Below are 26,608 nucleotides of genomic sequence, written 5' to 3'. Positions count from 1 at the left end.
TGAAAATGGCCCCAGACTACAAAACCCTTATTAAAGGAAATCCAAAGGGAATTACCAAGAAGGTGCAAGGTCAGCTGCTGGAATTATATCAGGAAAAAGCAAACATCTTACCATTTCTGAAATGTGGTAGGAGAATTTGCAGACACAGGGCGAATGTGGATACACTCATCGTTTGAGCAGCTCATGGTCTCCACGTCCACACCCTTTTCAGTGACATGGCCTTAACACTGACAAAAGCCTTTGCCCTGGCATGACCACTACCATGATATTGAAGGAACTCCTCCTGTTCTAACTCCAATCCTAGAAGACATTTTGGGGTTGAGGCAAGTCTACTTCATGGTCATGTGAACATAAAGTTTTGTCAGTGGGAACGTCGGCATTGTAATGTTTTTGTTACAAGTGTTTCTGAGGGCCGAATCACCCAACTAGCAACTATGTGGTGCTAAAGACAGAGGAAATAATATGTAATCAGACATACTGAAATGGAAGTATTGAAGGAATTGTCCAGGGAAGAGAGGACTCTTTCTGAAGGTCAAGTGGTCATTGATGTTTTTCAGGTGCACAGGAAAGGTACGCCATGCCTTTGCTGCCAGGCCCAGACCTTTCGAACTGCAATTGAACAACGTTGGGCTGACCAAAGAATGTGAGAGGGTTGTGCAGTGTCACACATGCCCCTCTTATTCCGACGAACCACTGCAGTGTTATGTTGTGGGCATGCTATTTGAAGAAAAGAGGAAGACACATATGCCGGCTGCTGGGCATGTGGAGACCAAATTATTGCTATGTATCCTCGCCTTCTCATTTAGGTGATGTAACATATGCCTACATTCTCAAAACCAAAACAATGTTAGAAGCTAGACTTCTTCTCGAGTGATTGAGGACGTTTTTGTGGACTGCTTAGTCAACTGTGCATGAAGATCTGATGGTCGTTCTCCCTTCGGCGGTTAAAGAGAAAGGGAACGTGCTGAGGGTAACACATCACCGCAGTGTTTGACCATTACCAACAACAGGGGACTGGATTTTTGAAGCAGTTGTTTTCTGTGTGCAGCTGCTGTGGAAGTCTGGAACTCCATGAAGAAATATGGAAGATGGAAAAATCCTGTCTTCACTAAGTTTAGGAACCATGGTTACATGGAAAGCTTTAAGCCCACGATACCCCCCTATTCACAATACTTGGTGCCTAAAAAATGGAATGTCCTGGGGTAGCGAGTTAGACATAAACTGGCCAAAGAGGGGATGTGGCTCCAACCATCATGATTAACAAGCTTTTGGATTTGTAGTTAGAAAAGTGCTATTCATCCTACAGTGGCCAGCAGGCATGTGGACAATGGTCACGCCTGAGGGAGTGAGCGTCAGAAGCAACTGGGAACCACTGCCGCAGTTGAAAATGTTATCCCATATGACTGGATCATCTCTGCTAATGGCCCCACATAAACATTAAAAGACGGGAAGGAAGGGCGAAACCGTGAAATCACTTGCAAGGGATTTTTGATGGTGGAGTCTTGAATGCTGCCATGGTCTCTACCTGGAGCTCTAAGTAAGGAGTAATCAGAACCTACTGCGGTGTTACATCTTCAGCACATCTCACATTTTTGCTTGTTTCCTGGTTGTTTGGACTAAAAGGTGCTATACAATTGTCCCTCTCAGACCAGGGATGACAAGCTTGATTTGATATAGGACTTGAGAGTTTGGGGCGTTCCATATAGTTTGTTATCCTAATATGTATAATTTACAAATATAATTGGTATGGCCTCATAGCATTCTGGCCTGACTCTACATCCTTATTGATATATAAGCAGATTGAATGGCTCATTGCATGTCCACTGCTTGCATTGTTTAAGATAAGACATAGGTCCGCCTGGTGGTACAGAAAAAACAAACAAAAGTGTGAAAATGGCCATGTGTCTCTACGTGGGGAGTGCTGCAGTGGTAAAATGGCTTTTTGCCTGGATGTCTGAAAATCTTTGCTCCTTTCCAGCGCAGCAGAATAGCCTATTTATCAGTACAGGAGAGACAACCTCCCTCAACCCCACAGAAGACTAGGGATGGGTCTGTTACATGGGGTGCCATTGGCATAGGAAATGGCAGATGTAAAGTCCTTGCTGGCGAAAGATCCACCAGGGCTTTTCTCAACCTTCCCAGCAACTCTCTTGTTTTGTGTCTTAAAGGGCCAGCGAAAGAGGTCACACAGTAAGTCTCAGTATCCAATCAAAGATCGTCAAACAAGGTCACCTTCTGGAAGGGTAAGCGCTCGGCCCACACTGGGGTCTCAATTTAACCCCACTGAGGGTCCAGAACGTTAAGGGGCAGGGGAGGTGGCAGGTTGCCTTTACCCCTGCAGAAAGGTCCAGATGTAGTGTGGGGGACAAGTCCAGAGGAAGCACATGGCGGAAGCAGGCCAATGATTGGACAGTTCAAAGGCAGCTGCACGCAGTTCATCAATCCATAGTATCCAGCCCATCAATGTATGAGGTAAGTATGTGACATAAGTCCTGCTGAAGGACTGTTTGAACCATGAAATTGCACCACCCACGCCACAGTAGCCGGTCATAGGCTTCGGGGTGTTAGATAAAGGCATAAGGTACGCATGAGGTGGGCGAGTGTTGTGCTCTCGTCTGTTCTTTTGGGGAGTACAGGTGAGCATCAGCGATCAGTTGGACGAGTGAATACCTAGAATCAGAACAGCCTGGAAGACTGAGTGATCCCATGCCCCGGGGTCCTTGGGATATGAGGCAATGGGGATGAGAGGGTGGAAAGAAGCGTTGCGCCAAGGCTGATCCACATGGCACCCCTGCTAACACCCCAGAGACGCAGGCGATATGACGTGCAAGCAGGTTGTCAGATGTCCTGATGGGAGGGTCCAGGTGGATAGAAAACCAAGCCGAATGGTTGGTGGGCAGCTGTGAAAAACAGTTCAGTGATTTTGGGGCTGTCTTGCCACTGACGGCTGTAGTTGCCCACTGATGGCTAACTTTGCATGTATATGTACTTTAAAAAAAAAAAAGATCTGTAAGCTAAGAAGTGGACAACAGAACTTCGGCCAATTTGTCCACTATAAAAGGTGTGGTCACTAGTGCTAGTGGTGTGGTGGTTTGCCCTGGCATGAATGCCAGACTTATCTATGTTGTTGGTGGTGTTGGGTTGAGTAAAGGGGCATCGATGTTTGTTTTTTTTCTATTTAATGGATGGCAGGCAGGTCGGCACGATGACCCACGGACAACTGGTACAGTAGCCCGAAGGCCAGAGGGCCACGTCGTGCCCTTCATTCTTGTCCTACCCCATAAAGACCCAACAGCTCCCAGGGCTGAAGATGACGTGCTTATCTTATAGTAACATACCGAAAAAATACAACAGGGCTTTCGGATCCTGGAACCAGGGCTCTCAGACCCCGGGAAACGGGGCTTTCGGGTCCGGGAATTAGGATCTGTGGCTGTGGGCGTCTACGTTCAGCTGACCAGAGGCCCTTCTTCGAAGGGTCAGTTCTCGGTAGGGCGGCTGAGCTCCCAGGGATGCACTGGCACAACACTCCGGCAGTGAAGGCACTTTGTGGTGTCTGCATTCCCGGCCCGCAGAACTCAACATATCCCTCTGCCCGAAGGTTCCCTAGAAGCTGTGAGTGGAAGGGTCCTTACACATATGTTTTCGAGAAACGCCCTTATGGACACCCACGAGCTGAAACGCATCGCATTAATGGTAGACTTGCACACCAAAGTCACAACAGAGCTGCACCATAGGCAAACAGGCGCATTTATAAGCCCATATGCAAGTTCATCGAGGTATAGAGGAAGGCAGTTAGATATTTGTAGACACCCACAATTCGTGAGTTTTGCGCCGTCGACGAAATGACGTAACAACAAGTGTGCAGTTAAATAATTACAAATTCTCGTTTTTTGATATGATGCACCCAGGTTATGTGCAGTTTCCCGACCGACGTGAACTCGTCAAATTAGCACAAAGACGAAGCCAAGAGAATCAAGGGGTGTCAGGCTGTCACCGCGCTGTTTATGTGGGACGTTTCGCGATAAATTACAAAAGATTCTCTGTGTGTTTTTAGCATCTCGTAGACCTGTGGCTTTGACCCGCGCGTTTCCTTCTTTCCTCGGCACAGAAATTAAGAAGTTAGCAGCACTTGTGGAAGAAAGCACAGCGCCTAGACTCCAGACCGGGGTCTTTCGACCAGTTCGGAGCCGCACAAATGGGATTATTTACCACACCAAGTGCGGCTCTAGGCGCTTCGCCAGCTGTGAAAAAATTAGAACAGCGGGGTTTCGTTCCTGTGAAATCATTTACACACACAAGCACACTTAATGCTAACACATCAACTACACACATTACCACTACACGCACAATTGCATTCACGTCACACTCCCGAAGGTGTAAATACGCAGAATATATATACAAACACTCCGCACACATATGCACACGCCACAAGCGCATGTATATGAAGTGCAATGCTTAGCGCTGCTTTAGGAAAGGCGCACATCCAGGCACTGCATGCAGAGCCAGGCGTGGCGGGTATTTGTAGGAATCTAGTTTGTAGTTTCAGGTGGGTTTAGTCGCACTTACTGCCACGATGGCCGTTTGATACCAGTGCAAGGAGGCTGTGTCTGGGCAGAGGCTAGAGTAAGGGGGGAAGGGTTGGGGCACCTGGTCGGGAGGTGGGGTGAAAAGATGGGGTGGAGGGCAGGTGAGCAGAGATATTTGAAACAGTACGCAGTAAGTCATGGGGAGGTGAGGAAGAACAGGATGTGTAGGGGCATAAAGATGCAAGGGGGGGGTATAGAAAAAGTCGAATATATGGTGGAGAGATGGGTGACAGTCTTTGAATAGCCGAGGATGTTCTCTTGTGCAGCGCTTCGAAGACCCTAGCGGGGTTTAAACGAGGGCAGGAGAGGGGCGACGAGTCTGAACCAGGTTGCTTGGGTTCAGTCAGACCCCTGTCTCCCCAGGACCACACAAACTGAGTGCATCCACCCGCAATGGTCTATGCAGCCCCCCCCCCCCCCCCCACACACACACACACACTCACAGGGCTCCGCAGGCAATTAGTATGAATCCCCCTGGGGCCGTGCAGCGCCCCCATGCAGTGTGCAGACTGAGTGCCCTATACCCCAGAGTCAAGTGGGCTGATCAGCATGCGCCCTCCCCCCCCCTCACACCCCACCTCCTATGGGGTGTAAAGATACTTTCCTGACCCTCCGGCTACGAATGCGCCCTCCCCAATGATATGTACAGACTTGCTGTACGCCGCCCCCCTCCCCCCCCCCAGGCAAGTAAAAATGCAACCCCTCTGGGACTGTAATGTCTGGTTCCCTCCCCCTCTTTGGGCTGTGGAGGCGAAACCCACCTTTCCAGGTTATAAAGCGTGAGTACCAACTCCCCTCCATGGTGCCTTGTAGACTGAGAATGAGGCAGTGCCCCCTCCCACACCCCAAAACCACACGCACACCCCCGTGTCACCGAAGAACCAGAGCCCCGCGAACTCTGAACGCTCACCCCTCCACTCCCCCCCCCCCCCGCCCGCAGACTGCACCTGTCTCCCCCCCCCCCCCCGTGATTCACGGTGACGTGTGTTACATTACCGGGCACTGCAGGCCACCGCCGTGTACTTCAAACGCTGATTTATGTCTCGAGACTGCACCGTCGGTGCTTAGTGACATCAACGCCATGCCGAGATCAAGTTCACTTATCTGTCTGCGCAGCCGTCTGCCTCTGCCGAGACCACGTCTGCTGGTGTAACTGTCTTTAAACCTGCTTCTACCCTGGCTATTTCTTCATCTTTTCTCCTGTCTGTCGTTTTCTCTACTTATTCTATTTACCTTTCTGTCTTTGATTGAAGCAATCTATCTATCTATCTATCTATCTATCTATCTATCTATCTATCTATCTATCTATCTATCTATCTATCTATCTATCTATCTATCTATCTATCTATCTATCTATCTATCTATCTATCTGTCTGTCTGTCTGTCTGTCTGTCTGTCTGTCTGTCTGTCTATCTATCTTGCCTGACTATCCCGGATCTATATTGTCTATGTATCTGGCCATCTCTCTATATATCACATTTACCTTCCGACCGTCCTATCCATCGCCTTTCCTTTTATCCTGTTTGTCTGTTCCTCCTATTTACCTTTCTAGCGTACAGCCCGTCTGGCTCTCTTTCTTCTTTGCCTTCTGCTCTTATTACGCCATGTCACTAGCTTTCTAACTATATGTTTGCCTTTCTATACGACTGTCAGTCGTTGTCTGTCTGTGTCTCTGTGCCCCATTTCTGTCTACATATCTACGCACTTATTTCTAATAAACCCCTGCCGGTTCGTGTGTGCCTCTGTCTGCCTTTCTATCCGTCTACTCCCATCTTTAAATGTGCCCCTGCCCTTCACTTTTCACTGGCACAATCGTAAAAAGTGACAACCCCCTCCCCTCCTCCCCCCCCCCCCCATCTTTAAGGTCGCCCACTTCCAACACATGGTCGCAGCGTCTAGCCCTGGCGTACAGGTGAGCCTAAGTGTGCACAAGTTGGTATGGGGTTTTTACCTGTCGTGCACAAACACCAGCGTATACGTGGGCACCCATCTGCCAGGATGAACTTCGCTCCTACAGTGATTTACAATCTGTGGTGTAAAACACGCTCCAAGTGGGGCGAACATTAATGCGACCACCAGACAGCGTTCTACGAGAGAAGGGAGGGCTCGGTGCGCTTGGCACCGTAGCTCATCCGGACAAGCACAGCTCACGCACCCCAGAGAGTCTGGGTTAGACAACTGTCAGATCCGGTCACAGGGTGTCAACGGAGCTTCATGCCGCTATAGACTGCACCTCAGAACAAACCAGACTATTCCACTGACATGCACCCCCTCAACTTAATCCTCAATCACCCTCTAATAATTCACGATACTTGAAGGGTTAATGCACATGCAGTGGAAATCTAGGCGCAACTTGAATCGGGGATGTCACTGACTCAGCCTTTCACCCGTCAGTGGTCGATAAAATAAACACCTTGAGTAGGGTAACGTACGTTTCAGCCAGTAATTGACAGGTTGCCCGCTGAATTGTGTGCCAGGAGCATTAACCCACTCTGCTGTCCCACATTGCTTCGCCAGAGTCGGGGAGGCATTCGGACAATCCAGCACAGTGTCACACAGCTGACATCCCAGCATATTGTAAAGAGGATTTATAATGAAGCGTTCTACTCGGAATGTAAAATGTTTCGAAACGCTATGCTACATTGCAGGATAATGCGAAACCCAAAACTGGGATTGTGTGTCTCTTTGATCTAGGATTGACGGGGGGAGGGTGGGGGGCATGGCTTGAAACATTATGTTGACAATTCATAACGGATTACGTCATTAAGCTATAAAGTAACCTATTGGGAGGGTGATATTGTACTTTTTGTATTGTATAGCCCCTGTGATGTGCTGTTTGGGGGTGTCAATGTAGATATAATCATTATTATTTGCTGTACCGGTTCTGCGCGGATTCCAAAGCGCCGAGTACTTGTAAATCGACTAATGACAACTACGTGCTCTCGGCGGCCGGGTTGCAGCAATTTGTCTTCAATATTACCACATCTGAGACCCGCAGCCAGACTGAGAGGCAACATAGTGACATTTTCAATGTTGCAGCTAAAAAGGAAGTACACATTCTGCATGAAAAGTCACTCTCAGTCATAGGAATGTGTCTGCTACATGAAAGTCCTCCGGGGAGCGGGGAGTGGGGAGTGTGGGAACTGAGTGGCTTCCTTTCCTAAACTTGAAACTTTAACAAAGTGGTAGAGAGCAGACAGCCCGATCCCAGACAGGCAGCGACCCCCCCCCCCCCCCCCCCCCCCCTCCCCCCCTCCCCCCCTCCCTCCCTCTCCCTCCCTCCGAGCCAGGCAGAAGTTTACTTATCTGAAGGGCGGCAGCGGCCCCTTTAAGAGCCGGAACCCGGCTCTAAGATTGGCAGGCTGGAGGACCAGTAGGCTGCGAGGGGGCGGAGTCGGGAAGTCTCGCACGTCACGGCTGCCCGTCTGACTCCACATCCCCTTCTATGAGGCTGAATCTCCTTGGACTTGAATGAGGGGGAAGCAAGAGCCGGAGACGGGCTGATCCGGGACAGGGACGCAGAGCAGCGACGGCCGAGGCTGCCCCCTGTGCCCCAGGTCATAGGGGTAGATCGGGGCGGCTTTCGCCGGGGCTCCCTCAGTCCCAGAGGGGATACGCTTGTACCCGGGGCTGCCCCAACCTATTGTCCCCCCAGGTCTGCGGGGCGCAGTCAAGGGCAGCCCGAGACATTGTCCCCCAGAACTGGGGGAGCAGTGAGTCAAGGGCAGCCTTCGCATTGCCCCCTGGACTTGGGGGCACAGTAAATCAAGGGCAGCCCTAGCCACTGCCCCCTACCCTCCGGCGGCCGAGGGGCACACGGCGAGTCAGAGGCGGCGCCGGCACTTTACACCACACAGGACTCAGAGAACGCCGGGTTCCTGGGCTGGATCCCGGCCCCACGGTGATGTAGGGGCTGGCTCCCTCTCGATGGGCTGCTGCCGCCCGCCGGGCTCCGGAGACCCCTCCGCCGCGCCTCGAGCCCCCCACTTCTCGCCGTGCCGCTTTGTAAATGTATAACTTGATGGGTCTGAACAGCACAGCCGCTGCCATTCAGCCCAATGTCTCCTGCACATGCAACTGCAAGCGCTCGTTGTTCCAGAGGATGGAGATCTGTAAGTACCGATCAATGTCTCTCTGTCCACTGTATGTCTGTCTGTCCGTCTGCCCTCCCTCTGGGACCCGGGGATGGGGGAGATCTCTTCTAAGAAGTAGCGGGGAAGGCTGTACTGCTCTAGGTCTTCTTGGCTTCTGGCCCTGGAAAAACTTTCCGACTTATTAAAATGTTCCTCGAGCAGTTTCTTAGGCAGCCGTGCCTTGGGATGGGGGCGCTGCGTGTACACGGAGCTCGGGAGCACAAACATGGCTGTGGGGGAAGGTAGGGGCCGGGGGGAGGGCAGATTGCTGCCACTCCTGGTGGGAAAGCGCCTTATGGGACTCATGGACTCAATCTGTCGTTCGACCCCCTAAGTAACCCCAAAGTTTCAAACGGTCATTGAATTCCTAGAAAAAATCTTGCTCGCAGATGTACAGCAATTGTTGAAACAGTTGGAAAATCTCATTTTTCTTGCAAATAAGACAGTTTGGGAAGGGTAGAAATGGGAGTCCCTTGTAAGGAATGTTTGGTTCCATGGAAAGAAGGTGCCTTTAGAGTCTGTAGGAAGAGAGAGTGTTTTTTGGGAAAGGGGTTGTGTATACTAACGCTCCCAGATAGTAAAGTGTTTTCCTGGCACCTTTTTAATTATTTTACAGTCATTCGTGGCGCGCTTGGTGCCTCTTTTTGAGTCCTTTGGTGGGTAGGTGGCTTACAGAGGTTCTGGTAAGAAAGTTGTTTACGTATTTCCAGGAGAAGCGCCAACAGAAAACAATTTTATGAAAGCAGAACTGTATACATGTCATAGGGAAGTGCGCCTGAACTGAACCTCTGAAGGGGACGTCCTGTTTGGTTGTTTGACACGAAGTTTTCCGTGACTGGATTTATTTTGTTCCTGTTAGGAAAGTACGTTTGAGCCCCTCTAAGTTACTTCCAACATTTAAATGTGAACTGAGCTTAGGCACCGAGACACCTTCCTTGGGGCAGCATATTTCCTTCCCAGGTTCTCGACACATTTTGTGTGTTTTCCTAGGTCAGTGCCCTGTGAGCTCACACAGGGAGGTGAGGGGGTGTTTATGCTGCTAGCTGGAGCTTCTCTCTGCGGGGAGGCTGCAGTCTCTTCCACCTCCCTGGGCAGACCCAGGCCCGGCTAACAGCTGTGCTTTTTACAGCCGAGGGGGGCGGGGGAGGGGCAGACACCGGGTCATTGGTCAGGTTCACCGTGGGGTTAGCTGGTCGGTTTCGGTCACTTGCGTTCCTATCGCTTTCAGCAGGGATGGGGCTCCCTGGTCACTTCCTGGGGGATGGGGGGAGGGTTGTAGTCGCTGGTCATTGCTGGCAAGGTCCTGGTTACTTCTGGGGCTGTGTTTGGAAGTTACTTCTCCCCCACATCCCCGTTTGTAAGAATTCACGGTGTTCCTACTCTCTCATTCTAAGCCCCCGGGTAGCCAGCCCCCCAAGTTTCTATCCACGAAATAGAAGCCTTCTAGTTTTACCTTCCTGTTCCTTGCTTCCGTCACAGACTTGGAGCCTCTCTAGCTCCAGTCCGCTGGGCTGGGCTCTCTCGCCCAGTCATCCCATGGCAGCAGTCTTCTGTCCCGGGTTAGCTGTGCCATTAGCCCCCTCGCTGTAATGGGCTATCACATCTGGGTTAGCAGTCCATTCGGGTCCTATCACGTATAATTCTATAGTATTCCTTACATCCCGGGCTTGTAGCTTCCGGCCCTGTCTCGGTTTAGCAGCCCTCTACAGTCCTATCACGGATCAGCCCATGGAGTTATGTATATTGCCTGGACTAGCAGCTTCCGGGCTAGTTAGCGGTTCCTCTCAACCTGTCACATCATAGATTGTATGTTAGTCCCATCAGAAAGACCCCTTTTTCTTTTTCTCGGGTTAGCAGCTTCTCTTAAACCTAACCCGTGTCACCAGTCTCCGTCAATCATATCCCGGGTTAGCAGTTTTGCTAGTCCTATCCCACCCCCGCCCCCTTATTCCTGTCCCGAGTTAGTTCTTGTTATTCCTGTACCAGTTTAGCTGGCCATTTTAGCTATCCCTGACAGTTTCCCTTGCCCTCCTTGGTCTTACCCCGAGTTATTAATAACTCTTGGTCCTGTCCCGGGCGAGCTGCGCTTCTGACTCCCGTTGAGCAGTCCCTTTAGCCGATGCCCGTCAGTCCCTGCCCCGGATCAGCCCTCCCTCCTTTCTTCACCCGGCGTTAGCCTCCCCCCCCCCCCCCAGGTTCTGAAATAAGGCCGTCCATCTGAAGGGAGTTGTGCATGGTGCTGCTGCTCTGTCCCCCACTCCAGCAGCCCCCGTGCCACCCTCAGCCTCACTGGGATTGTGCAACATCCCGTGCCCCATGGGAAGAAAACGCTAGCATCGCATTCAATATGTGCAGCTTTGAGCGCTAAGAAGCTGCGTAGCGCCTCGCCTCCTCCTACAAGTAAACACGAGTGTTCGCCTCCCTCCAGGTGCAGACTAAACAGTCCCACGCCGTCGCCGCTTCCTCCAGGATGCCGGCGTCTAGCCAGCCAGCCTCAGGGCAGCGAGAGGTGACTCACTTAAGTGGTGAGATAAGAGCGTTCTTCAGCTCAGGGAAACACGGTGTCACTGACCCGTTGCCCTCTGAGCACGGCGGGAGGCGCCCCGCCCTGGCACAAGCGCTTGTCACTGTTCATAAGAAACTGGTAGGATGCGGGGGGCTTATAAGAGGGTGAGGGTCTTCGAAGGGCAGATGTGCCATACTTTTCCTGGTTTTAGTTCGGCGTGGATGTACAGAGGAATAGGCGACCCTAGGGCCATTTGGAGGGGTCACCGGCTGTAACCTCACGAGCTTGTCTCAACATGTCTACCTTTGAGTGTCTGTAAGTAGCCGACAGTATAGCTCAGTTCACTGGCCGTCTGCTGCTGTAGTCTTTGCGCAGCCCGAAGCACCAGACATGCAGTCCAACGGCAAACACTCAGCTTTTCATCTTCCCAAGGCCGATAAAACGAGTACCACTCAGTGGGGCAAAACGTGACACCTATTGTTTTGAGTGCCCTTAAACTGCAGTTTGTTGAAGCAAATTACGTAGCGGGAAATAGATTGCTTATGGATACATTGGGGGCAGAGGTTCACATTAAAGAATGATCTTGTGATATGCATCAAAACCAAACGCCTGCAAGCTTGGCATGCTGCATACATATTGCAAAAAACAGGGAACCCTGGGTAGTTTACAGTATAGTATATACTGTTCTCTTAGGAGACTACCTTCACACCATTACATTACTCTATCAGTGGGACATTTGTCTGCTTAGGACTTGATAGAGGAAGACAAGAAATACGTGGTCCACAGTGAGCAATTAATACAATATATTCCTGAATCCACAGCTCACATGCCCCTCCTGATTGCTCTGCATAGAAGCTTATTTTCTCCCACTCCCAAAAAGGCTCGCAGTACAGGTCTTGCACACAAGGCAGCGCAGCTCCTCTTTCCACATCTGGAACTGCTTTGTGTAGACGCTGTCTAGGGGACTGCATGCATTTCCAAATCTTTCAGTTTAGTGGAACTCAATATGGTGCCTTTAGTTACTTTCCCTTACAGTCACACACTATGTCACTGTAATTCGTGATTTATCTGCAGGGGGGGGTCCTTCTGTGCCACACACAAGCACCTTTATGGCTTTTTGTGCCACGGGGGTCCTTCTGTGCCACACACAAGCACCTTTATGGCTTTTTGTGCCACAACAGTCGTCTCCGCACGTCTCTAGCTTTCTTGCGTGTAGACAGTACAAGCAATTTCCAGCCCAGCCCTGTCTGATTCCACAACTCAGACACAAGCAGTCATGGCAACTGTTAGCAGGCACAGCCCAGGCGCAAGTAAAGCTGACACCACAAAAAGTGTCTTTCAGTAGACAACTGCCTGCATGACAGATGTTGGTGTGAGATTCCTAGCTTATGCAGGTGCATTGACAAACCTATTCTACTTTGTAATCCAATTACATTGCCCCTGACATACAAATGTATCTGCAATCACTCAGGACCCATATTTGACGCACTGTCCGTGTCCAACAGTCTCCACGGCAGTAGGATCAAACATACACGCTATTTCATTAGGACGCCTCCAAGGCATCTTGGGGGGCAAATCCCTCTTTTGACCAAGTGTTCTTCTGCACTGTGTGGAGTTAGCCCCTCAACACATCTTTGCATACTCTAGTTCATGTTTTTGTGCCACTGTGGATCAGTGTAGCCCTGCTCCCCTCCATTTCATCGCTTCCCCCCCACAGCCTCTGAGTCATAGAAAAGTATCCATTGAAAAGGTTATTTTTTTTTAAAGTAGTACATTTTCCTCAGAAATATCTAAACTCACTACAGGTAATCTTACCCATTCAACACCGCACCTTTTATTTGACTGACACAGAAGGTTGCCATGGATCATCTAAATAGGCGGCTGAAGCACGTTCACACCATCTGTAGAAGAATTTGTGTCCTTCATGCCCCCCCCCGTATATCCTAGCATTTTGTTCCTGAGTTCTGTGAGCCAGCCCTGTAGCCAGGGTTATGTTTGTATGCCCGCCTCTTGGCTGCCATGTATCTACAATTGAATTCCACTGACCTTAATTTTATGAGAGCCAAAAGTTGCCCGAGCCTAGTTAAAAAATGTTTTACTAGCCGTGGGCAAGTGGATCTCACCCAACACTGCCCACGCCAACCGACTGTAGTTGGATGGCATAAAGGGGTGGTTTGGGGTCTCTGCTCCCCCTCTTCTCAATAACTTCATTCACCTTCCCTCCCACATTAAACAAAAAAATCCCCTTTGGCATGCTATCTGCTGGGCACAGTGCAGGGGATTGTATGGACTCCGATGTAAAAACTGTAGGTTGTGTGTTGCAGGCAGACATAAACTCCATTTAACCCCAGTCATGTCCAGGCAAAGCTGAGCAGCGTTTTACCTGCTTGTAGGAAAGTGAATGAATGGGGTCTTTCATCCTCTGTGAAATGTTTCCATACTCTCCCAGCCCTACTTCCAGATATTCAAATGTGCAACTGTTCTCGACTTTTAATTAGCCAGGAAATGAGTCGAATGGAAAGCAAAATTCAGAAATGTGTGTTGGTAGCAATAAAACATAACCTTCGAACCTGCAGGGCACCAAACATGTTGTTTGAACATATTTTTCCACCAGCCATCATTCACTCATTTGCTGTGCAATGTGTTTTTTGTAGCGTTTGCAACTGTATGACTGTTCCTTTATGTAGGTATTGTTTTACTTCAGCTTTGCACATTACATTGCTTTACTCTTTTTTTTTTTTTAATACTGATCTTAAGTGCCCATGTTCAAAGTTGCAGTTGACCATATAGCAGGTCTAATAGCTTTGTGCATCCTGCGATTTTAGTACTGTAAAAGAGACCAGAGTCCTTTAACCCAGGCTTTCTTTTGGAACGCTCGCTTTGTGGCGCACATGACATTAAAATCTCTGGTTTCGATGTGCACAAATGCATTTTATAAAAGTTTTCACTTCGACACCAGGCACATGAGATCATCCTCGGCGAATCCACCCCTCCCCACCCCTCTGTTCTTCTCGCACAGACCAGTATTTTGTTCCTTGGCACATCAAAGTGGCGCATAGCACAAACGCACCTCTGCAGCAGGAGACCGGATCCCCTGAGTTGTGCACCTCAAGATCGAGCTACATAATGTTGTCTCACCAATTCAGAGTATCAATTACCACTGCATCTGAACTATAAATATCGATTTAGTCTTTTTAACTCCATGTTCATGTCCCTTGAAGGTATGCATATGTATATTTTCAAGGTACACGGATGTGGAGTTAAGGATAGTAAGTCTGTGGTTCCTTATCTATAATTCTCTGCGTGATACACCGACAGGTATTAACCTGGATTCAATATTTTGGCAGGACCATGTAAAAAACTCGCTAACGTGGACACTACCCAGGACGTTTTTTTTTTACTGTGGCAGTCTGAGATTTGAGGTCGCGCCATTCTCCCGGTTAGACTGCATGTTATAATTTGGGAATACATTAGACCCCCCCTCACCCGAATCGAGGTGTCCAAGCTGCCATAATTGACAACACTTGGACACTGGCATGGCCCCTAGTTCCCCCATCGTTACAACGTCCACTACAGGGATCTGCGTTCGACCTCACGGTCACTGGTCCTAATCCTGGCAGGTCCAGTCAGCCTTTCATCCTCCCAAGGTAGTTCAAATGAATATCTTTGAACCGCAATACACATCCTTTAACAGCACCACGGGCCCTCTGCTGGAAAACGCGCCCTGTATAAACATGCCTGTTCTGCGAAAACCCCGACATCTCTATTTGCTACCAGGCTGTGACATGCTCTCTAGTGTGTCTGGCACGTTTACGACGTCTCGCGCCTCCCGCGCGAGGACAGCGGGCGCGTCTCGGTGGCAGGGGTGCCCTCGGTGTGTTTGTTAATGGCGCGAGCCGGCGAGCAGACGTCGGCCTTCGGAAAGTTTCCCTATTGATTAGCTGTCCTGAGGTAGACCGGGTTGAGGGCCGCCGCGGTGCCGGAAGAGCTCCAGGTGGGTGGGTTCGCGGCTCCAGTCACCCACCGCCACGCAGAAATAACCGATATATTTAGGGAACGGTTAACCCCACGAAGAGGCGGCGCCTTCATGAACCAGCCAAAGCCATACGTTTTGAGATAATTAACTTTACAAGTGACTGGGGTGGGGGGGAGGAGTGTTTATTCTCAATAATATATTCCTGTGTGTGGGGAATTGAGCGCCCCTCCTCCGGTGGGGAGTACAGAGAGCCGCACAGTGAGGCATTTGTTTCAGGCTGAATGGTCTGGCGGGCCCATTGACTGCTTGGGGCTGTCTGACTTGCTGCCCTGCCAGCTCACAGGCGAACGTGATACCCGCGCCAGACTGGGCCAAGGCAGGTCAAGGGTGAGTCTGGTGTTTGCCCAATCTGGCAGTGGCTCATTGTGCCACTAAGACAATGCCAGGCTAGACATGACAGCTCGGACGAGGCAGACGATGTGGTCTCCCTGCCCCCACGCCGTCAAACCACCCATGCCTCTTTAAATCTCTCTCCTGCAAAACAGAGGTGCCTTGAGAACACCAATGGCGCCCCAGCAGTTGCTTGTTGGGGATCGAAGTGTCCCCAACCTTAAGTTAACCCGTACTTGCACAAACCTCGTATTCCAGATCAACCCACTAGAAGAAGCCCTATGGCGGCCCCATGGCCAAGCGTTTCTTCCATGTATCGCCTCTTGTGAAGAAGTCGCGTGATACTGGAATGGGGTACTCCTGAGACCGTTCGTGGTCCACCTCCTTCCGAGCTGCCTGAATCAAGCACCGGCTTCAAGTTGTGCTATGTAGATCCAGGAGGACGGAATCCAAGTCAGATTTTCAGGATATCCACGTGAAGCACACTTCCATACAATGAAATATACATGGTAAATGTTTTGGTATTTTTGAGTTTGGTTGTAATCCTGCCATGGCTCCGGCATCCTGGACCTACGTTGGACAGCTTTACCCTCTGTTTTGTTATGACTATTTCCGTAGTACCCAACTCAGCAGTAGTGATACGTGGCACTCTAACGATACGAGACTGCTCTGTAGGCTTCCTGGGTGGGAACATGACTCATAGATCGTGGCACTGCTAAGCAAATCTAGGTGCTTAGAAAATGTATTTCCCACATACCATTCTTTTCCGTCCTTTGAAGCATTTGTATAGTGTGTGCATCACAACAAAAGTTGTTTTTTTTTGGTTCCAGTATAGCCTGATACTCGCCGAGAAGCGCTTAAACGCCTTGTCGGGGGTAGTAAGCGCTATATAAGTACAATTACAACGTTCATATGATTCTCCCAAAATACATCCTCTACTGGCCATACCAAATTGGCATGATTACTTCAAGAAAATGTTCAAGGTAATATACAGGCATCATATTCATGTTCTCTGTTCCTGTAAAGACATCAAGTCAGTGTGCAAGTGTTCCTACAGAGTCATCGGGTCCAGGTTCAGGTGCTCCTGTAGAGGCATCTTATCCATGTTCATTTGTTCCTATAGAGGCATTTTATCCATGTTCATTTGTTCCTATAGAGGCATCTTATCCATGTTCATTTGTTCCTATAGAGAGATGAAATCAATGTTCACTCTTGACCTGCGGTTCTCTAGCAAACCATGCACTTCTGGTGCGCACCTTTTGTGGAGCATTTGTTGGTTGTACAATCTCAAAGACCTCTGAAGTGGCCATCAGCCAAAATTGAGGTACCCTACAATACACAGTAAATGAATATCATACAGCATATAACTCATACAGTGCACAATAAGGAGTCATACTTTACTGCAGTTGTCATGAATATTATATTTTTTTCACTGACTTTTTTTTAGATCTTTTTTCTTCGAAGAAAATGCTTTGAAGTTCAGGTGGGGCTACATACAACTCAAAAATGGAAACAAAAATCCAGGCGCAGTATCCCTCATTTTATATTTTTTGTGGGACCCAAAGATGCAGCTCGGATAAAAGAAAATTGAGGCCCTTTGGGTTGTCGTTATTCGGCCAATATAGGTCAAAGATAGTAAAGCGGTCCCTGTGCTTCTGAATAGTTGCCACCAATCAGCAGGCTCCCCATCCATCCGTCTTTTGTCGCAAACCCCCACCTGCTATCATGTGTCACGAAATGAAGATGGCGACTCACGGTTGAGTCGGAGTAGAGGTCTGGTTTCCCTGAATCCGTCCAGCTTCGGAATGCATGCCTAACCCAGTTCGGTGATGGTGACCCCCCCCCCCCCCCCCCCTCTGCCTACAAACCTTGCCATCTGGAGGACTGTCTGTGGCAGCAGGAGTGTCTGTTTCCCAATCTGCAGCCCAGCCAACAGCCTGGGGCATAGTGTTTGGCAGCTACGGGCACAGTGACTGGCTCAGGCTGGATCTCGGCTGGCAGAGCATGGTAGAGTGCTATTGGATCCTGGTCGACAGAAATAGCTGTGGCTGGTGGCTCATTTCTGCATGTTTGTTTTCGAGGGAGCATGGATCCCTGGTCTTGCATCCCTTGGGGAAGTCGGCTGTGGGTGGCGTCATAGGTATTCCCCCTTTTGATTTAAAGTTGGGAGGACAGCGTCTGCTGGTAACTGGGGTTACTTTGTGGCAGGACTCTTTCTTCAGCCACCACGTTGCCAGTTTAACTTTGGGGCGGCTGCCCAGTTGGATACATTGTTGCCGGCTGGAAGGCAAGCTCTTAGGCTGCAGGCTACCATGGTAGAGTCCGCTCTGAATGGCAGGAAGGCTCGGGTTCCACTGTGGGGTGCTTCTCAAGCAGCAATCAGAATACAGGTCAGGATGCCTACCAAGGAGGGGGTGAGTCGATCAGGAGCGGACACCTCCCCGAAGGTGGAAAAAAAGCATTGGTTGCCCGTCAAGTTGGATGACGGTAGTATGAGTATCTGTAGTGGGATAAAAGGGGGGTGAGTCGACACATGCCCTCCCGCCCCCACAAACACCCTGTAGAGGGCAGAGGATTTCCCTGTTGTAACCACCTTGGGAATAATCCCAATTGAGGAGGCATTAGGGGATACCACCGTGACCGTTCCAGTTGGACCTGGCCGTGACCGTTTGTTACCCTGCTGACAAAGTACAATGGATTTGTTTTTGACTGTGGGCTTACCTTCAACTGTGTCTGCTGTGGCTATTGAGCTGGGTACTGATATGGGGCAGATCCAGGGCCAGACTGGCCATAGCGGGCACCGGGCGTTTCCCTGGTAGGCCGCTAGGGTGGGGGCCGGTTTTGGGCCCCTGGGGGTCCGCATTTGTTATCAGGGGTCGGCAATATCGGCCCCCTGTAATAAAATCGGCCAAAACTGGCCCTCGCAAACTGCTCGGCTGCACTCCCCCTAGCCCCAGGGGGGGCAGCTGAGCAGTTTTCCAGGGCCGGGTTCTGTTCCCAGTCCGGCCCTTGTGCAGATCGATCCACCGATAGCTGCTTCTCTTCTTTCTGGCCCAGCAGAGGTTACATCTGGCACTAAGGAGCTGACTGCCTTTATCTCCGTTTCGTTACCCCAACTGGATCTGCTGAGGAGCTTATGGCTCGTGGGAACTCTCCTCCTTCCGAAGTAGGGCCCTCTGTGGCTCACTTGATCTCGCTGCCGCAGTCCATGCCACAATCCCTCCAGGTCCCCCAGCTCCTGTGCCCGGACCGCTCGCAGCCAGTCGCAACAGAGGAGGATGGCCAAGAGGTGGTTTTCTCCTTTTCGGATCTTTCTGACAGTGGTTGGAACGAAGTCCTGGATCAAATGGCTCAATCAGTATTGGCCTTCAACCGCCAGCAGCAATAGTCTGACCTTTCAGACAAGACATCCGGGTGCTCTGATCTTTTCACTCTCTCATCTCCACGAAGGAGCATGCGTGGCGGTCCACCAGTTGATCAAGCAGAGGGCCTTGAATCGGCAGCGTTAGATCAAGGTGTAACTGACTCTGTCATCTCACCGGAGGTGGAAGATGAGCTGTGATGGGACTGAGTTGACACCAACGAATCGCTCTCCCCTGGGGGTGGCACCCTAGCTACACCATCTTTACCTTGTGATCAGGCTCTGGGAAGGGTTCCCCCGGCCCTCTCTGTATCTCTACCCGCTAGTTTGGCCCAGGATGCCCTCCACTTTGGGGGCTATCTGTCCTCTTCTTACAAAACACAGATCAGAGTATCATAAAGACTCATTGGCTCTGAAGGCTACCCTTAAGACCCACGTGGTTCTCTGTATGCAGTCAAAAACATGGACATTATTCGGTCACGACTGGGAGTAGTGGAAGCATCCCAGCCAGCACTCTGAAAGACAGTGGAAGCAAAGACCTCGGGGATTGCTCAGCATGAATGGCAGCTCACTACCCTGTCGTCAAGGGTGGAAGTTTTGGAGAACAGATCATGTCAAAATAATCTGTGGGTCCTTGGGGTCCTGGAAGGGGTGGATGGTGATGTTCCCCGCTGCTATGTTCTTCGCCTGTTCCGTGAGGTCTTTCCCACTTTGAGTGGCTGGACCATGGATTGCAGAGGGGTGGTGGATTGGGACTATTGGCTTGTTTTACAGTGCATTTGGGGCAATATTTCTGGCAATGTGATTTAGGGAAAATGTGCTAACGGTGAAAGAAACATGTATATCTCGGTCTGGCAGTACATTTCTAGATATGGTGTATTAAAATCTATATGGTGGAGGAGTAGCTTGTGGACTTCGTGGTGTGATGGCAATAGCTAGCAATGGCGGCAATCCTGGTGAGCAGCTGTATATCCTATCACAGAACATCATTGGGGTTAAGCCACCACATAAGCACAAACTTGTACGGGAAGAACTGAACACACTTGGACCACAAATCCTCTGCCTTCAGGAGTCTCATCTGTCTCAGACCGAGGGTTCATTGTTAAAAGAACTTTGCTATCGGACTTTATCCATTTCTTGTTTTACTTCTGCCCGAGGGGGAGGGGGTATTCCCGGCACATGATCGAAAGACTCTTTTTAAGACCTGTTTAAAAAGCTGTATGCTATTGGTACCATCCAATACCATCTTTCAAAACGAGCGCAGCAGTGCCAATAATCCACCTGCCTGCTGCATCCTGTACCCTAAAGAGAGGTCTCTGAAATCTTATTCTTCCAACATAGTGCCTCTTGGTTCCAGCCAGCCCCTCAAGATTGCCCCCAAAATGTCAAGCTCCCTTGCTCAGACACCACCACATTGAAACCACTGTCGGATGTTATGACTCCCCATGGCACTTTGCCCTCCACATTTTGCAACCTTTTGAATGTTGCTGCAAGGGTGGTGGTTGCCCTTCATTGTCTTGCTACAGTAAAGACACTGATCACTCTTAAGACAGGTACTCTGCATTTCTTTGTCTCTCTAAATGATTAATTGGCACAAAGTATCTACTTGCATTTTGAGGCATCACCGTAGCAATTTGAGAAGAGTTGTTTGACAGCTTGAAGGGGATCCCATGTTGACAGTCTGTCACATGTCTTACAGTATTCAGTGCCCGCCACGCATTTCATAGCCTTCAGGTGACAGCAAATGTCAAAATCTCCCAGCCAGCCAGTTCCTGCTCTGCAGAAGCGACTTGTCTGTGCCGTTTGACTTTGCTGAAAGATTGGAGAGGAACCTGGGGGAAGCAGCTTAAACTCAACCATATTTTTTTTTTTTTTAAATCTAACAGGTAAGGACCACGTCTACTATGGAGTAGGAAAAGAGAGCAACTAGACACACATTGGTACAGAAACCACACAGGTGCATTGTGTTGCTTGCACAAGATCACACAGAGTGGAAATTGAAAGTTGGAAACATAAGATCTGACTTGGACAGACTCCAGACTCTGCTCTAAAGCAGGAGCTGATAATTGGACCTGGAGGAGGCAGGTTTTGATGCACCCAATTAACAGCAGTAGACGATCTAATATGTTTTGAAATGGTGAAGAACCAGGAGTATTGTTGTCCAGCACCCCCATTAGCAACAGCAACGTGTGAGCTCCCAAGTTTCTCGATGCCAGACTAGAGAACGTCATCCATGTCTGTGGTTATTTTTGCAGTCTGTATTTCTAGCCCTGTGCAGACCATAATAAATCCAGTATTAAAAGTAGAAGAAGGACAAGAAACATTGAGGACTGGATGTGCTACTTACGCATAGAAACTGAAAACCTAGTAGATCTAATAAGACTCTGCCACCCCCCACCCCCCCCCCCACACTCGAAGTACCACCATTGATTGGTGCTTTCACACATTGTGCTTGGGTGACAGGTCATCACACTGAACCTTTTCCTGCGTGTTCCTTTGGTAACTATATGAAATCTTTTTGTTCAAGGCCATGATCTGTCAAAATGTCTTCCCTCCATTTGCGCCCAGCAGCGAAGCATTTGTGTGGTTGTTTTTTTCGTGATCTTGTGTCCTCTTATGGGTCTTTGTGGTGATGTTGTAAATTCTTTGTCTGCGGCGGCCTTGATGTAGCGCTGGCTCAGATCCCCCAACGAAGGCAATCTGTGTTTTCTCTTAGGATTCTTGGTCTAGGAGTGAACCCAAACAAGAGCTGTGGGCAAAACTAATGCTTGATTCACGTTAACGTGGTGGCTGCCTTGTGGCTTTCTTGCAAATCTAAGCAGAGTAGTGGTGGAGACTTTGATTTCTTGCCAGCGGTGTATCTTTCTGTGTCGGCTTCCTCCATCTTTTGCTGTATTAGCAATCCTTACTTTTCCTGTTGTTTTAAAATGCTCCTTTTCTGAGGCCTGTGGTGCAGTAGCTCAGAGATATTTCGTGATAGGGTTAGGCTTGTTATGACTTATGTTGGGTCTCGCTTTTTTTGACAGGCAGTTGCCCTTGTTTTCAAAGTTGCATCTTGAATCACTGACGCTCAGTTGCATGGCTTTTGCTTCGGAGAAAATAGGGCAGAACCAACCTCTATTATATATATGCAATGGTGTAAAACCTCCACAGCATATCTTTTTATGGAAATAACACCATGCCTCTCTAATGGCCTGTCTACACTAAAAGTAATTTGGGGTTATAAGAGCAGCTAAGACCAAGGAAGCCGAATGTGAGAAGTTCCAAACGTGCTTATGTGAGGTGAGTGTTTAGTGGCTCTCGGGGTAAATCTGTAAATTACACAACCCAGGCTCTCCAGGTGCTGCAAATGTTGATGCATTGGTCACAGTCGACTTGCCCGCTACCTGTCTGTGCTAGGCACTTTTTACTCGGACAGTGTAAATTCTGAATTCAATAGAGCACAATAAGGTGTATGCCCCTGCACACCACCCTGCTTACTGAAGTTCTTAATTCCTATTCTGTCTGGAGTCTGTAAAGTGTTAAAGTGTGGAAAAACTCTAAAAAGATAACCTGTTGATCAAGTATAAACCATGAAATAGAATTAGAGGCCTTGCATTTGGTAAAGGAAAGTTTAAGAGTTCAGTGTTTACCTATTCTTCTCTTTGTTACAATAATTGCCTGTTTTAGGGTATATATGTGTTCTCGTTTAAGCAATGTGGTTTCTTATACAGTATGTGTGGGCAACGTATGTATGTGGTTCATGCCCTTAATTATAGAAGCACAGAGATTTTAAGATTTTTTAAAAAAAACTTTTTACTTCCTTTATGTTAAACCTTTACGTTGAGTACCTTAATTGAAGGAAGGGAAGTGGACCTTTCTGCATATTTATAAGTTATTGAAAGATATCCGTAAATGGGTTGCACTGGACTCCCTTGCATCACATAGGCTTTCAGCATCTGTACACGTTCGGATCAGAGATTGCCCAGTTGCATATCTAGTCTTTCTGATTGGCTGAAAGCATTGCCCTTGCTCACCTTGATGTTCCACTCTGTGAATTCCCAACATTTAATGGCAGACACCTTGATATGTCTCAATTTTTAGGCACGCTTGTTGCGAGACATATTGTTGGCTTACCCCTAACCAACAGGGGCTTGGAGCCCCCCCATTGCTTTCCTTTGGTTGACTTTCCCGTCACTTATCTGCCTACTTCTTTTTGGTGTGCTTGCTTGTCAACATTGTGTTTGTGATGCCATAGAACATAGCTCTCTTGATTAGGCCAGGGGATGAGGAAGGGGGAATAAGCGACTACGGTTTACTTAATGCATACGACACCTGATGCAAGTCTATGCTGTAATGACAAAATTCTGAATTCTCGAGCCCTATAAAGATAGCTGTTTCACAATCAGTGAAGGCCGGAACACTGAATGTAGATACTGAATGAATACTTTTAAAATTTCATTTCTGTAAAAGTGTTTTGAAAGGTCAACCTCTGAGACACAAACCTATTTTAAACAAGCATTGGCATAGCCCATAGGTCTCACCTTTGGGACCTTATAAGTGTTTAGCCATGCAACAGTTGCATAACTAAATACTTATAAGGTCCCAAAAGCGAGACCTATTGGCTATGCCAATGCTTGTTTTAACTGCTGCAATCTATTGAAGCCTCACGGAGAACATCAAAGCGGCCGTGGGGCCGTGAAAGTAATCACGGTAAAGCGCGACACGCGTGCCCGCGCACATGCACTGTAGCTCTAGGCTGGCCTGGTAGCACTTTTTGGAGCCCTCACAAAATGTCTCGCCAGACCAGCGCATGCGCTGTGTCAGGCGAGACCTAAAAAAACACAAAAAAAGGTTTCGAGCATCCCATTCGCTCCCCTTGCTGGCTGGGCAAGTGTATGCCACGAGGAAACACTCATTTGGTATTCAGTCATTCTGTACTTCGATGATTCAACCTTTGCATGACTTGGGGCAAACATACCGAGCTGCTCCTTTGTTCGTTTCATTTTACTTTGTAATTGGAGTCTGTAAGAGCCCTAAGGTTTTGATCCTGTGAAAAGCATGATTCATTTATTGGTGTCTGCGCGGCCTACATATCTCCCAGTAACTCGTGGACTCTGGCTGCAGCCAGCTGTCTGATTCATACGCGACTGAGTGCCCGGAAAGATAGGGACGCGTTTAAAAAAAAAGTAAGGGTAAGTGTACAAAGGGAGCCTAGAGGGGGGCCGGTGTTGCTGGGCGCTTCATTCGTACATGGACGGGTCTCACCTGGGGCTGTGGCATAAGAGGAATGCAATAAACGGGGTTCAGTAGCCCCCTGAGGGCTGGGACCCGGCTCCACTGTTCCGGCTGGACTGTTCCCATGAGGCACAGGGTCAAGATGGTTGGGTCCAAACTGGAACGGCATGGTGAGCAAAAAAACGATGGATTTAGGCCCAGATCTCTGTACTGGGGCGAATGTATGACATTGTTCTGCATTCTGTCCATCAACTGTTCTTTTTGCATTGGGCCCCTGCTCCACAGCACCTGCTACCCCATTGATGGCTACACCCCTTATTTCGAGCTGGTAAGGTAGCTCAGCCGGTTAAGTACCACGTGTAGACACCAGTCCTAGGTTCCCAAGTATCTGTAAACTCCGAAGTAAAAAAAAAAAAGGCTGCTCGTTTTATGTTGCGAGCTATCGAATTGTTAATCTTATATTTCACTTTGTAGTAAGACGCACCCATTCTTCTAGTTGGCCCCACAGTCCAAAGACTGAAGCAGGGTGTTCACCCTGAAATATCTGCTTTTCTACTTGTAATAGCAACTTTCCCCCCGAAGCCAGGGACGTCCCGTGTGTGTGTGTGTGTGTGTGTGTGTGTGTGGGGGGGGGGGGGGGTGGACTCGCCTCTGCAGAGGAATTTCTTCATGCCATGTGTAGTGCTATGAGCACCAATTTAGAGCACTGTGCAGAAAACCTGACCCTTCCTACTGGTGCCCTGGCGGTGGGCGGGGCAGACAGTGAGTTCTAGGGGGGCAGACGGGAGAGGTGCGCTGTTGCACTCGATGAAGGAGTGAGCCGGCTTGGCTCCGCTTCTCAGTGGCCATTTTCCAATGTTGTCTCTCCACGCTTCAGCGACTCTGATGGAAATTGGAAACACTTGCACAGTGTCCCATTAGACACTATATAAATATGACAATTTACCCATGATGATTGTTTGCCAGACGAGTAATCAGGAGGCAAACAGGATGTGACATTGTGCGTGTCTGAGACGGTAGCGAAGCCTTTAGAGCCTGCGTCATCGGGACAGTTCCAGACAGAGCCACTGCGGAGCAGTTTTTGGGAGGGAGAAGGGCCGCTCTGACTGAAAAATCTTGTTTTATGCCTTGACGCATCCTGGCGCACAGCAGTGTGAGTGCAGGAGGTTGCACCACCGCGAATTCCTTCCCCTGGCTGCCAGTAATCCCATCTTCACGGGCAAAGCAGTATTTCTCACCACTTTTCTGTCTGGCTAAGCACCGATGGGTGGGTGGGGGGGGGAGGGGGGGTGTTGGGCGGTGAGTGTTTGAAGCCCTGTAACCATTATCTCTCTGCTTGCCTCTGATCCCATGTGTTACATTTAAGGTTACCAGGTGACTCCATGTCACCAAGGACAGACGCTTCATTCCTGTATTTGTCACTTTCGAGTTCTTATTTTTCGACTTGCTTGTTTATTTGGAACACCCAATGTTCCTCCGGACTGAGACTCCCAGAATTCAGTGTGTTCTTAGACTTAGCTTACGCACCGGGCTATTGGTGACCTCGAGTCTTCTGGTAAACTCGGAGTTTCCAGGAGCTGAAAATACTACAGGTTTACGCGGTAATTCGCCGGGCTTCCCTGATGGTGCCTCACAGACAGCACAACGGGTCACTTGGATAGTGTAGCTGGGGTGAGGTGAGAGCATATGTAGCTGTGACTCACCCAACAACCTTTGCTGTCCCTCTTGTAACAATCTTTATGCAAGTGAAGGTACAGTGTTAACCAGACAGTAATTTACCACTGCAGGATCACTGACTGACGGCTCCAGCTGTCTGTCGCAGACGCCATTGCGCACCATACTACACAATCTGCTCTTAATCACAATAAGATTGCTCTCTTGTCAGTCTCAGTTCCCACTTTTTATTGGTTCATTCCTCACTATTCTTCTTTGTCTGTCCCTCTTCCCGGAGCAATACTTGATTACGGCTGCTGTTGACTGGCCAGGGTAAAGCATTCCACTAGCGACATCATGCAACTCCGTTTTTTGTTTTTCTTTTCTTTTTAATGCATTACTTCGCACTCCATTTGAGTGCATGTCTTGGTTTTCAAAATGGGTTCTTTAGCTTGACTTCTTATCCTCGCTCAGGACTCGCCCTTCAGCACGCAAGGGGCGGGATGGCGGCCTTGGTGATACTCTGGCTGTTCTACTTAACCAGTCTCTTCCCCTTCCAAAGCTCCTTAGCCGCGTGCCAGGCGCCAGATGGCGACCTTGTGATGTCCTCGATGTTGTACATTCCAATGTTGCTTCTCTCCATGGTCGTAGCTGCTATTGGCTTTGCCAATGGCGGAGGGTTTCAAACTCTACGGCCTTTGCAAAGGTAATAGCAGTGACAAGACATTTTGAAATTATAGAAAACAATGGGAATAATGTTTTTTATACTTTCTAGATGGCCACTGC

The 26,608-nt window shown here is 49.1% G+C and overlaps 1 protein-coding gene across 2 annotated transcripts in view; it reads left to right on the top strand.

The window, feature by feature from the left end:
* The first annotated feature begins 8,024 nt into the window (after nucleotides 1-8,024).
* Nucleotides 8,025-26,608, top strand: part of PMEPA1 (prostate transmembrane protein, androgen induced 1) — a 97,661-nt gene continuing 79,077 nt past the window's right edge. The window contains exon 1 of one of the 2 annotated variants that reach the window (XM_085619296.1): nucleotides 8,025-8,698. In XM_085619296.1, the coding sequence (XP_085475422.1) occupies nucleotides 8,596-8,698 (103 nt within the window). In that variant the 5' untranslated portion in view covers nucleotides 8,025-8,595. The remainder of the gene's footprint in view (nucleotides 8,699-26,608) is intronic. The other variant, XM_085619295.1, reaches the window with a different exon arrangement.

This window comes from Triturus cristatus, chromosome 7 (assembly GCF_964204655.1).
Source record: "Triturus cristatus chromosome 7, aTriCri1.1, whole genome shotgun sequence".
NCBI classification, from domain to species: domain Eukaryota; kingdom Metazoa; phylum Chordata; class Amphibia; order Caudata; family Salamandridae; genus Triturus; species Triturus cristatus.
Note: the sequence above shows the minus strand (reverse complement) of the source record. Positions and strands in the feature narration are given on the sequence as shown.